Source organism: Monodelphis domestica, chromosome 5, assembly GCF_027887165.1.
Source record: "Monodelphis domestica isolate mMonDom1 chromosome 5, mMonDom1.pri, whole genome shotgun sequence".
NCBI lineage: Eukaryota > Metazoa > Chordata > Mammalia > Didelphimorphia > Didelphidae > Monodelphis > Monodelphis domestica.
Window position 1 is genome coordinate 110,907,676 of NC_077231.1, and position 12,807 is coordinate 110,920,482.

Consider the following 12,807-nt stretch of genomic DNA (forward strand, 5'->3'; position numbering starts at 1 on the left):
CAGCCCAATGCTTTTAAAATCAACCCTTTTTCCCCTTTACAGCAGGCAGATACTGGCCTAGGAGGGTAGAATTGGGTAAAGATCACAGAAGTTCTGGCCCATAGTCTCTCAGGTGAAAGGATGAAAAAGGGGTTAATTATAAAAAAGGTTGGACTGGGTTATTTAAGAACAGAGTTGCCAGGAATTAAATTTATTCCAAAGAGATTAATTTACAATTTATTGACAAAATATAGAAGGAAACTATAAGCAAATCAGGTGAATATAGAATAGTATACTTGTCAGATCTTTGGGAAAGGAAAGACTTTAAAACCAAGCAAGAGCTAGGAAAAAAAAAATCACAAAATGTAAAAATCAATAATTTTGATTACATCAAATTAAAAGGTTTTTGTACAAACAAAACTAATGCATCCAAATTAGAAGGGAAGCAACAAATTAGGAAACAATCTTCATTACAAAAACCTCTGACAAAAGTCTAATTATTAAAATTTATAAAGAGTTAAACCAATTGTACAAAAAAATCAAGCCATTCTCCAATTGATAAATGGGCAAGGGACATGAACAGGCAATTCTCGGCCAAAGAAATCAAAACTATTAATAAGCACATGAAAAAGTGTTCTAAATCTCTTATAATCAGAGAGATGAAAATCAAAACAACTCTGAGGTATCACCTCACACCTAGCAGATTGGCTAACATGACAGCAATGGAAAGTAATGAATCCTGGAGAGGATGTGGCAAAGTCGGGACATTAATTTATTGCTGGTAGAGTTGTAAATTGATCCAACCATTCTGGAGGGCAATTTGGAACTATGCCCAAAGGGCGATGCTGTCTGCCCTTTGATCCAGTCATAGCACTGCTGGGTTTGTACCCCAAAAAGATAAAGAAAAAGACATGTACAAAAATATTTACAGCTGCTCTCTTTGTGGTGGCCAAAAATTGGAAAATGAGGGGATGCCCTTCAATTGGGGAATGGCTGAACAAATTGTGGTATATGTTGGTGATGGAGTACTATTGCGCTCAAAGGAATAATAAAGTGGAGGAATTCCATAGGGACTAGAACAACCTCCAAGAAGTGATGCAGAGTGAGAGGAGGAGAACCAGGAGAACATTGTACACAGAGACTGACACACTGTGGTCCAATCGAATGTAATGGACCTCTCCATTAGTGGCAATGCAATGACCCCAAACGACCTGGAGGAATCTACAAGAAAAATCACTATCCACATCCAGAGGAAACACTGTGGGAGTAAAAACACCGAAGAAAAACAACTGCTTGAATACATGTGGTTGAGGATGTAGACTCTAAAAAAACATCCTAGTGCAAACAACAACATGGAAATAGGTTCTGATCAAGAACACAATACCCAATAAAATTGCACGTTGGCTGTGGGAAGGATGGGTGAAGGGGAGGGAGGGAAACAATGTGATTGTTGTAACCAAGAAATAATGTTCTACATTGACTAAACTAATTCAAATGGAAAAAAATTTAAATTTCAAATAAAATTTCAAAAATAATTTTCACAATCAGGGGAGAGTTTAATTTAATCTTCACCCAGGGTATGTCAGTTATTCCACTTTTGTTTAGAGGGCTGTTCAGTTCTTTTGCTTTCACTTGACAAGGTTTTGGGATTTTTTTTTTCTGGGGGCGGGGGGTGGGGGTGGGGGGAGGTGACTACAGGGAGAGAGAACACAGTATTATGCGATACTGTTTAATAATGTACAATGTACTTTATTATTATTCATTACACATCAGTATTCTTATTGTGTGTTTCTCAATTGTAAAATCATGTCATACATAAGGTCAGCAGATCTTCACTTACATCACAGGTTTTAGCCATCCACAGTAGGCTAAGGAATATAATCCCAAGGATAACTGGGCCCTGTTGCAGAAATATTTCTGTAACTATAGATCTTCTTTCTCTTTCTCTGAGTTATAGGCCTAGTAATGGTATAGTTACATAATGGGGTATATGCATTTTGATAACTTTTTGAGATAAATTCCAAACTGCTTTCCAGAATGATTCACAGTTCCACCAACTATTGTACCTTTTTTGCCCACACAGAAACTTTTGTCATATTTGACAGTCTGATAGGTGAAATGGAATCTCCAAGTTACTTTAATTTACATTTCTCTAGTTATTCATGATTTGAGAGCACTTACTAATGTAATTTATGATTTATCTATAGGGGAATGCCTATTATTTCTACATATGAATAATTTCTGTATATATGTGTTAGAAGTGAAAACTTTATCAGAGCAATGTGCTGCAAAGATTTTTCCCCTTCTACTTTTTTACTACATTAGACTTGTTTGTAAAAAAACTTTAAATTTTTTATAAAATCAAAACTGTCCCTTTTTAAAATTGTGTAATCCTCTCTATCACTTGTTTAGTCAGGAACTCTTTTCCTATCCATATCCAGAAAAAAATAATGTTTTCCTTGCTTCTCTCTTAATTAATGATGAGAACATTTATATTTCCTTGTATCCATTTGAAGCTAAGCTTATTATATGATGAGAAGTGTTGGTTTAAAACTAATTCTGATAAGACTACTATCCAATTTTCCTAACAATTCTTGTCAAACAGAATCTTCCACCAGTAATTGAGGTGTTAGAGTTTATCAAACACTATGTTTGGCGTCTGTTTGCCTTCTGAATGTTGTATACATAATCTGTTCCACTAATTGACCTCTTTTTTATTAGCCAATAGCAAATTATTTTAATGACTATAGCTCTATAATACTGATAGACCTATTTCTTTCCAAATTTTTTCATTATTACCCTTTGAATTCTTGATCTTTTGTTCCTGTAAATAAATTTAATTTTTTTTTTCTATACCTATATTCTTTAGATAGATGATTGGTATAGCACTTGAATAAGTAAATTAATTTAAATGTATGGTCATTTTATTACATGGCTCAAACTACCTATGAGCAGTTAATGCTTCTCTATTCAGGCTTATAGTTCTACAATGAAAAGCATTATATACTTACGATGTGCCAAGCAGTGTTAAGCATTAGGAATACAAAAACAAGCAAAAAGATAGTTCCTACCCTTGATGAACTTACATCAAATGAGATATAAGCATTTACATCATCTGTCACATAGTAGACTATTCTAATATTCTACTTGGGGAAGACAACACATAAAAGGAAGCTGGAAAAGGAAAGGAGAGGCTGAAAAAGGTACTAATGTGAGGGCATAACAAAGTCCAAAAAGTGAAGAACGGGTCCTTTTTCCAAAATGGAGATTCCAGGAAGAACACATGAATAGAGAAGGGGGCTTCAAGAGTACAGTATTCTTGTGTTTGTATTTTAAAGTTCCTACTCAGCTTTTCATCAGAAATGTTTAAAAATTTTCTATTTCATTAAAGATCTATTTTTTTCCCCTGGTAGGATTATATTTACCTCTTCAGGGCAAGTCATTCTTTTGCCTTTGTAATATTATATTCCAAAATCTCCTCTTGTTTATCACAGTAACTACCAGATCTTATGGGATTCTGTCATTCTCTGCCACTTGAACTCCTTTCTGGATCCCTGTGGTATTTTTAATGTTAGAACTCTGGCTTTTGGCTATGACATTACTAGAATTTTCCCTTTTCAGGTTCTTTCAGGAGATGATCCATGGATTTTTTCTATTTTCTATTTTACTTTGCTCTCTGGTTCTAACATGTATTAGGTATCCATGCACAGTTCTCATGATTACTTCAAATATACCATAGAGGCTTTTTAAAAAAAGTTAAATCCTGGTTTCCAGCAAGTAGGCCTTGGTGTTCATTCATTTCTCTAGCCTTCATTACTGATTTGGAGCTCTGTCCCCTGGCCAGGTTTTCTTCCCTGCTGTGCTTCTAGTTTTAGTAGGGAGCCCCACTAGTCCTCATCTGGGATCTGCCCTGACTTCCATTCCACCTAAGGATCTTTGAGGTTCAGAATTCAGCTGTTCAGGATCCTCAATGGTATTTCAAAATACATATAGGGAACTTAAGTTCCTATGCTATCCCAGTCTAAAGACTCCTGCCCTATACTAGTCTCTGTTATACTCTGAGGCTTCCAAAGTCCCCACCTTGGAGCTTTCTTTAGGGATTCCTCTGCTCTTGTTTTATGAGGACATGGAAGCTTCCAAGTGTGTCTGGCCCATTTCTGGTTATATTGGAAGGCTGCCATCTAATCTGCTAATGCAGACTGTTGCTTTTGCTGGTGTCTGGTGGCTTTTCTATTGGCTTCTTTTCCTATTATATATGAGAGTCTGGTTCAAGGTTTTGTGCCCCAATTCCTTTAGATTTGTTCCAGCAAAAATCTGAAATGATTTACCTGATTGAAAAAAGAGCAGAACCTTAAGGAGAAACTATATTAAGTGACTTTCTCTACACCAGAACTAACGAAAACTTAAGCAACCAAAAATGGGTCAGAAACATATCTCTTCTTTTATCCTTCATGTTATTGAAAAAAATTGGTGTGTGTCTTCATTGATGAAGCTGAAGAAGTTTGATCACTAGAACAGTAAGTACAAGGAACTTAAAACTACTCTTAGGTTTGGGCCTTCATAAAGCCTGGAATCCTGCTTATTATATTCCTGTCATAGACACACAGTAACTAAGGAGTACTGAATGAGCATTAAAAGTTCACTGGTGCTAATTTTAAAAAATCATATAACCTTTGCTTTTGTTCTTGTTTGTATATTAAGTGTTTATTTGTCTGATGATTAAGTTAAAAAAAGAAATTTTAATACTTTTTCTTACACTGATATCTATCCTTAAACCGACAAAAAATAAAAAAGCACAAAGTATATAATCACAATTTAACACAAATACCTAAGAGATGTGTCCAGATGTTGCCCGTCTCTGTGTGTATTCTGAAGATGCTCTTGAAACAGGCTCGAAAGGAAGGCATAGGTGGCCTATGCCCATGCAAAAGGAAATCGTTGTCTTTTAGCCAATCGGGCAGTACGTCATGAGGAATAACCCTCCATCGGCCTTCCCATACCTGTAAGGAAAATGCTTGTTAAACAAGTTGTGTGTTAATCTATTAATGTTGGTTATAAAGGCTCTCATTAAAGAAAATCTCATGTATTTAGTGCCTACTAAATGCACCAAACACTATGCTAAGAACTTTGCAAGTATCTCATTTGATCCTCATAACAACCCTGGCAGGAGGTAGGTGTTATTATTAACCTCATTTTACAGATGAGGAAACTGAAGCAAATAGAAGTTAAGTGATTTGCCTGGGATCACACAGCTAATAAATGCCTAAGGAGAATTATGACCTCAGGTCTTCCTGACTCTAGGCTTTGCTCTATCTCGTGCTCTATCTACTGTTCCACTCCATTGCCTCTGAGACATATTCAGAATATTTAAAATATTAAATGATGATAACAAAGAAAGAAATATCTTCTTAGGAAAGAGTAATCAAACTCTATTTAATATGGCCTAAGTCACATAATGTATTCCTGCTTCCAGAAAAGAAACTATACTATACCAGACTACAATATTTCTTTAAAATGTTTTTTTATTTACAAAGACCACAAGTGATTTTAATGATCAAGTCACATTTGCAGGTATGAGATAAGCTCTCACCTCAGCTGGTGAATCCAATAATCTGGTCCAAATATTAAAAGTTGTAAGGGCAAATTTGGCTACGTTATTCTGGGACCTAACACATTTTAATTTCGCAAAATGCTATCAATGACACCAAAGATCTAGCCCAAGTAACTCTTGCATAAAATAACACACATTCCTAAATAACCAAAGAGTGCAAAAGACCCCCTTCAATGGTACATATGTCAACATATCCAGTACTAATTTTCTTCATTTATTATCATAAATCCTTTTTAAGGGGTCAAATTCATTGTGAGAGGCCTGCTTTAACACCTTTTTATATGTGTAATAGATGGGGAGGAGGGGAGGGGAGGGGAGAAAGAAAATTTATTAAATACAGTATGGGCCAAAATCTGTGGTGATGAATGATATACATCCTTTTCCAATTATATATCTTTTTTTTTTAAGAATATTTTTCCATATTTACATGATTCATTTTCTTTCCCTCTCTGCTCCCAAAGCCAAAAAGCAATTCCACTGGGTTGTACAAATGTTGTCACTTGATACCTATTTCCATAATAATCATTTTTTGCTATAGAGTGACTTTTTTAAAGTCTAGACTCCAAATCACATACCCATATATGCATGTGATAAGTGATGTCATGTTTTGCTTTTGCATTTCTATTCCCATATTTCTTTCTCTCAATGTGAATAGCATTCTTTGAGTGTCCTGGCTTGTTGCACTGCTACCAGTAGCAAGGTCTATTACAATGGATTTTTCCGTGATGCTTTATTTTCTGTGTACAATGTTCTTCTGGTTCTGCTAATTTCACTCTGCATCAGTTCACTGAGGTTCTCCCAGTTCAAATGGAAAGCCTCCAGATCATCAATCTACATCACAATAGTATTCTATCACCATCATATACAATTTGTTCAGTCATTACCCAATCGAGGGACCCCCCTCCTTTTTCAAATTTTTTGCCACCACAAAGAGAACAGCTATAAATATTTCCGTACAAGTCTTTTTCCTTATTATCTCTTTGGGGTACAAACCCAGCAGTGCTATGGCTGGATCAAAGAGCAGGCATTCTTTTAAAGTCTTCTGCATATAATTCCAAAATGCCTTCCAGAATGGCAAGATCAATTCACAACTCTACCAGCAATGCATTAGTGCCCCGATTTTGCCATATCCCATCCAACATTTATCACTTTCCTTTACTGTCATATTGGCCAATCTAATAGGTGGGAGGTGGTACCTCAGCATTGTTTTGATTTATATTTCTCTAATTATGAGAAATTTAGAACACTTTTTCATGAGCTTATTGATAGTTTTGATGTCTTTTTCTGAAAATTGCCTGTTCATATCCCTTGACCATTTGTCATTGGGAAATGGCTTGATTTTTTTTTTGTATGATTGACTTAGTTTCTTATAAATTTAAGGAATGAGACCTTTGCAAGAGGTTTTTGTTATAATTTTTTTTTCTCAATACGGTGCTTCTCTTCTAATTTTGGTTGTATTCATTTTGTTTGTACATAAACTTTTTAATTTAATATAATAAAAATTATTCATTTTTATTTTTTGTAGTGTCCTCTATCTCCTGTTTGGTCTTAAATTACTTCCTTTCCCACAGATCTGACAAAAATACTATATTATGTTAATCTAATTTATTTATGATTTCCCTCTTTATATTTAGGTCATTTACCCACTCTGAGTTAATCTTGGTATAGGGTATAAGAATGCTGATCTAAGCCTAATTTCTCCCAAACTTTTCCAATTCTCCCAGCAGTTTTTATCAAATAGTGAGTCCTTGTCCCAAAAGCTGGGATCTTTGGATTTATCAAACACTATCTTACTGAGGGCATTTATACCAAGTTTATTCCATTGATCCACCCTTCTATCTCTAAGTCAGTACCACATAGTTTTGATGATCACTGTTTTATAGTATATTTTCAGATCTGGTAAAGCTAAGCCTACATTCACATTTTTTTCATTATTTCCCTTGATATTAATCTTTTTTTCTTCCAGATGAACTTTATAACAATCTTTTCTAATTCTATAAAAAAGTGTTTTGGTAGTTTGATAGATATAGCACTGAATAAGAAAATTAATTTAGGTAGGATTGTCATTTTTATTATATTAGCTCATCCCACCCATAAGCAATTGATGTTTTTACAATTGTTAAGATTTAGTTTTATTTGTGTGAAGAGTATTTTGTACCTATGTTCATATAATTCCTGAATTTGTTTTGGCAACTAGATTCCCAGGTATTTTATCTTGTCTAGAGTAATTTTAAATGGAGTTTCTCTTTCTAACTCTTGCTGCTGGGTTTTATTGGAAACATAGGAATACTGATGTGGGTTTATTTAGTACCCAGCAACTTTGCTAAAGTTATTGTTGCTAATAGTTTTTTAGTTAATTTTCTTGGATTCTCTAGGTATACATCATGCCATCTAAAAGACTAATAATTTAGTTTCCTCACTGCCTCCTTTAATCACTTCAATCTATTTTTCTTCTCTAATTGCAACTGCTAGCATTTCTACTACAATATAAAATAGTAGTGATGATAATTGGCATCCCTGCTTCATTCCTGATCTTATTGGGAAGGCATCTAACTTATTTCCATTGTAGATGATATTTACTGATGGTTTTAAATAAATACTGTTTATTATTTTTAGGAAAGGTCCTTTTATTCCTATACTTTCTACTGTTTTCAATAGGAATGGATGTTGTATTTTGTCAAATGTTTTTTCTATATCTATTGAGATAATCATGTGATTTCTATTAGTTTGGTTATTGATATGGGCAATTATGTGGATAGTTTTCCTAATACTGAGCCTCTTTATGTGGTATAATTTGTCCTATTTTTCTTCTTTCTTCAAGTTTCTCTTAGTTCTATCCTCTTCCCCCCATTTTTTTTTACATATCATATTAAACAACCTAATACCACAACCTCTGCCTATGAATAATTCTTCTATCTACTATGATAATGAAAACAATTTTTAAGAGTTACAGATGTCATTTTTCCATATAGGAATAGAATCAATTTAACCTTACTAAAGCTCTTAAATTTTTTTCCCCTTCTTTGTTTACCTTTATATGGTTCTCTTGAATTTTGTATTTGGACATCAAAATTTCCATTTAGTTCTGGTCTTTTCTTTAGAAAAGCTTGGAAATATGTTTTGTTAAATGCCCATACTTTTCCCTCAAAGTATATAGTATATGATGCATAAGTGATTCTTGATTGTAGAACCAATTCTCTTGCCTTCCCACATATCATATTCCAAGTCTTGCAGTCCTTTAGTGTGGAGGCTGCCAAATCCTGTGTAATCCTGACTGGGGCTCCTTGATATCTGAATTGACTCTCTCTGGATGCTTTAAATATTTTCTCCTTGGCCTGGAAGTTCTTGAATTTGGCTATTATATTCCTGGGGGTTGTCTTTTGAGAATTTAATGTAGGGGGTGATCTATGGATCCTTTCAATGTGTATTTTACCCTCTTGTTCAAGAATAACAGGGCAGTTTTCTTGGATAATTTCTTGTAGTATAATGTTAAGGCCTCTATTTTTCTTCTATCTTTCTTACTTCTATCTTATCTACTTGAACTCCTTTACCGAGTACCTCAAGAGCTTGTGATCAATTTCCTTTTTGTTTTTTTTTTTAAGTTTGGATGTGTTTCCTTGTAGCTCTGCTGCTACTTATGTATTTTGCTCTTTTTCTCCATAGAAATTATCTAGGGTCAAAAGCTTTTCTTTTTTGCTGCAGCTTATTCCTTTTGCTACTAGTGGATTGGGATTCCTGCATGTTGATGGACATTGCTTTTCTTAGTTTCTGTTTCATAGGGCTTTGCCTTGGTAGTATCTTCCCTTCAGTCAGAAGAGTGAGGAAGGCAGGCAGTTCTTTGTATAGCATGCTTCAAAGCATTTTTCCCTTTGGCTATTTTTCCAGTCCCTGCTGTCTCTGCTGTGGCCAGCCTTATTTCTGCCCAATCTCCATATTCTGCTACTTAGGCTGCATGCTCTTCAGCCTCTGGTCAAAAGTCTCATTGCCAAGGTCTTACACTGCCCTCAGGAGTAAATCTGTGGGGTTTTCAGCCAGCCACTCCCCCTACCTCCCCCCTCCCCCCCCCCAAGCTCAGGTCCTCACTCTGACTCTGGAAGTGTATTAGTAGGTAGTGTGTGGGAGGGGTGATCAGCTTGTGATTTGATAAATGTAGTTTTGCCCCCTTATAGCATGGAAATCTCCAAACACTGCCTACCTTTAAGACAGCATCTTTACTCATCTGATTTTGATTTCTGTCCTTTTGAGACAATTTGTAATGATCAGTTGGAAAGAGATTCAGAAAGCTCCTACTACTCCACCACCATCTTAGCTCCCTACTCCATATATCTCTTTAATGAAATCTTTTTCATCTTATTGGTGATATGAGTAAAAATGTCACTGGCAATAAGTTGTGTCTTGTTTACATCCAATGCAGCTCTCTATTGCTCTCTGAACTATTCCAATTTATATTCTTCAGAGATTGTTGTATTTCATGATTCACAGCCATACCGCAACACCAAAACAATGATGTTTAAATAGGGGTTCTGGCTTTGAGAAAAAAGCTTGTAATTTGTTGAAAAGTACCATACAATTTCTCAAGTGAAATCTAACCTGCTCCCTTTAATTCTATTTTAGCCCCAGCTCATTGCCTAACTGTAATAATTGTCCAAGACATATGTATTTAATCAATCAGTAAACTTGATTAAATACCTACTATGTGTCAGATACTGTGTTAAGAGAAATCTCAACCTCTGACAAAGATTTAATTATTCAAATTTACAAAGAGCTAAATCAATTGTACAAAAAATCAAGCCATTCTCCAATTGATAAATGGGCAAGGGACATGAACAGGCAATTCTCGGCCAAAGAAATCAAAACTATTAATAAGCACATGAAAAAGTGTTCTACATCTCTTATAATCAGAGAGATGAAAATCAAAACAACTCTGAGGTATCACCTCACACCTAGCAGATTGGCTAACATGACAGCAATGGAAAGTAATGAATGCTGGAGGGGATGTGGCAAAGTTGGGACATTAATACACTGCTGGTGAAGTTGTGAATTGATCCAACCATTCTGGAGGGCAATTTGGAACTATGCCCAAAGGGCGATAAAAGACTGTCTGCCCTTTGATCCAGCCATAACACTGCTGGGCTTGTACCCCAAAGAGATAATAAGGAAAAAGACTTGTACAAGAATATTCATAGCAACTCTCTTTGTGGTAGCCAAAAATTGGAAAATGAGGGGATGCCCTTCAATTGGGGAATGGCTGAACAAATTGTGGTATATGTTGGTGATGGAATACTATTGTGCTCAAAGAAATAATAAAGTGGAGGAATTCCATGGAGTCTGGAACAACCTCCAAGAAGTGATGCAGAGTGAAAGGAGCAGAACCAGGAGAACACTGTACACAGAGACGGATACACTGTGGTACAATCGAACATAATGGACTTCTCCATTAGTGTCAATGCAGTGTCCCTGAACAATCTGCAGGGATCTAAATAACACCATCCACAAGCAGAGGATAAACTGTGGGAGTAAAAACAACAAGGAAAAGCAACTGCTTGACTACAGGGGTTGAGGGGATATGACTGAGGAGAGACTCTAAATGAACACTCTGATGCAAATACCAACAACATGGAAATGGGTTTGAATCAAGAATACATGTGACACCCAGTGGAATCGCGCCGTGGGCTATGGGAGAGATGGTGGGAGGGAGGGAAGGGAAGAAAAGAAAATGATCTTTGTTTCCAATGAATAATGTTTGGAAATGACCAAATAAAATAATGTTAAAAAAATTTTTGTTTTTAAAAAGAGAAATCTCAATGGGCTGGTTATATATTTGCAAATAATAGTCTAGATAACAAGAATCCTTCAACCACTTGATTTTTCCAATATCAATTGCTAGGCTTCACTTTTTATTGATTATAGATATCATTTAAGAGATTTTAATTTTCTAAGATAATGCAACAAGTACAGGGTCATATGTTGTTAACAAGATTATGTGCATCTTCCCTTTCATTTAAATTCTGTGCTGGACAGTAACTATTAGAAGAGCTAACATCTAGGCAAAGGTTTGTTTACTGGTTTTATATCTTTTTTTTTTTTACTAAATTGACTCCATCAAAGCATTTTGCATAATTTTCATTCATACAGAAGAACCATCTTGTTGGGGGGAGAGCCATTAAAGAATGCATTTCATCTTAATAAATCAAGTGGGGGAATGGCTGAACAAATTGTGGTATATGTTGGTAATGGAATACTATTGTGCTAAAAGGAATAATAAAGCGGAGGAATTCCGTGGAGACTGGAACAACCTCCAGGAAGTGATGCAGAACGAGAGGAGCAGAGCCAGGAGAACATTATACACAGAGACTGCTACACTGTGGTATAATCGAACGTAATGGACTTCTCCATTAATGTCAATGCAATGTCCCTAAACAATCTGCAGGGATCTAGGAGAAAAAACACTACCCACAAGTAGAGGTCAAATGGTGGGAATAAAAACACCAAGGAAAGGCAACAGCTTGACTACAGGGGTGGAGGGGATATGACTGAGGAGAGACTCTAAATGAAAACCCTAATGCAAATACCAATAACATGGAAATGGGTTCGAATCAAGGACACATGTGATACCCAGTGGAATCGTGTGTCAGCTATGGGAGAGGTGGTGGGAGGGGGGAGAGGAAAAGAAAATGATCTTTGTTTCTAATGAATAATGTTTGAAAATGACAAAATAAAATAATGCTTAAAAGGGAAAAAAATTTTTAATCAAGTGGTTTTTTTTGTCCCCTTTTCTTAAAAAATAAGTCAATCTGTGAATTTAGACTCTCATTTAATGACTCTAGTTGGAAGGAATTCTCCCATTGAGGCACCTGTCTGCTCTATATTATTCTGTTCTATAGTTCTACAAGATGGATTCCTTTAGACTATATGTCTAATCTGTAAGTGTAATGCAATTTTGTAGGGTGTCTGCCAAAATTTTTTCCATGACAATAAATATTTTGAGGTATAGGTCACTGCTTTTCTCCAAAAATAAACCAAAAACCCCATCCACCTAAATTTTCTATTCCCATGTAAGTCACCTAAGGTAGGCTTATAATCTTGATGTTACTCTCTATTTTTCACCATCTCTCTCACTTTCATGTCCAGTCACTTCCAAAGCTCTGTTCTACTTCCTAATATCTCACATTTGTCCCCAGTTTAGGTCTTTTCACTTCTTACGTAGTATAGTCAAC

At 35.5% G+C, this 12,807-nt stretch overlaps 1 protein-coding gene across 6 annotated transcripts in view; it reads right to left on the reverse strand.

Annotated features, from left to right (window-relative positions):
* Window positions 1-12,807, reverse strand: part of ADIPOR2 (adiponectin receptor 2) — a 121,991-nt gene that overhangs the window by 17,807 nt on the left and 91,377 nt on the right. For all 6 annotated transcript variants that reach the window (XM_007503817.3, XM_056799092.1, XM_007503816.2 and 3 more), the window contains one exon: window positions 4,808-4,979. In XM_007503817.3, the coding sequence (XP_007503879.1) occupies window positions 4,808-4,979 (172 nt within the window). The remainder of the gene's footprint in view (window positions 1-4,807; window positions 4,980-12,807) is intronic.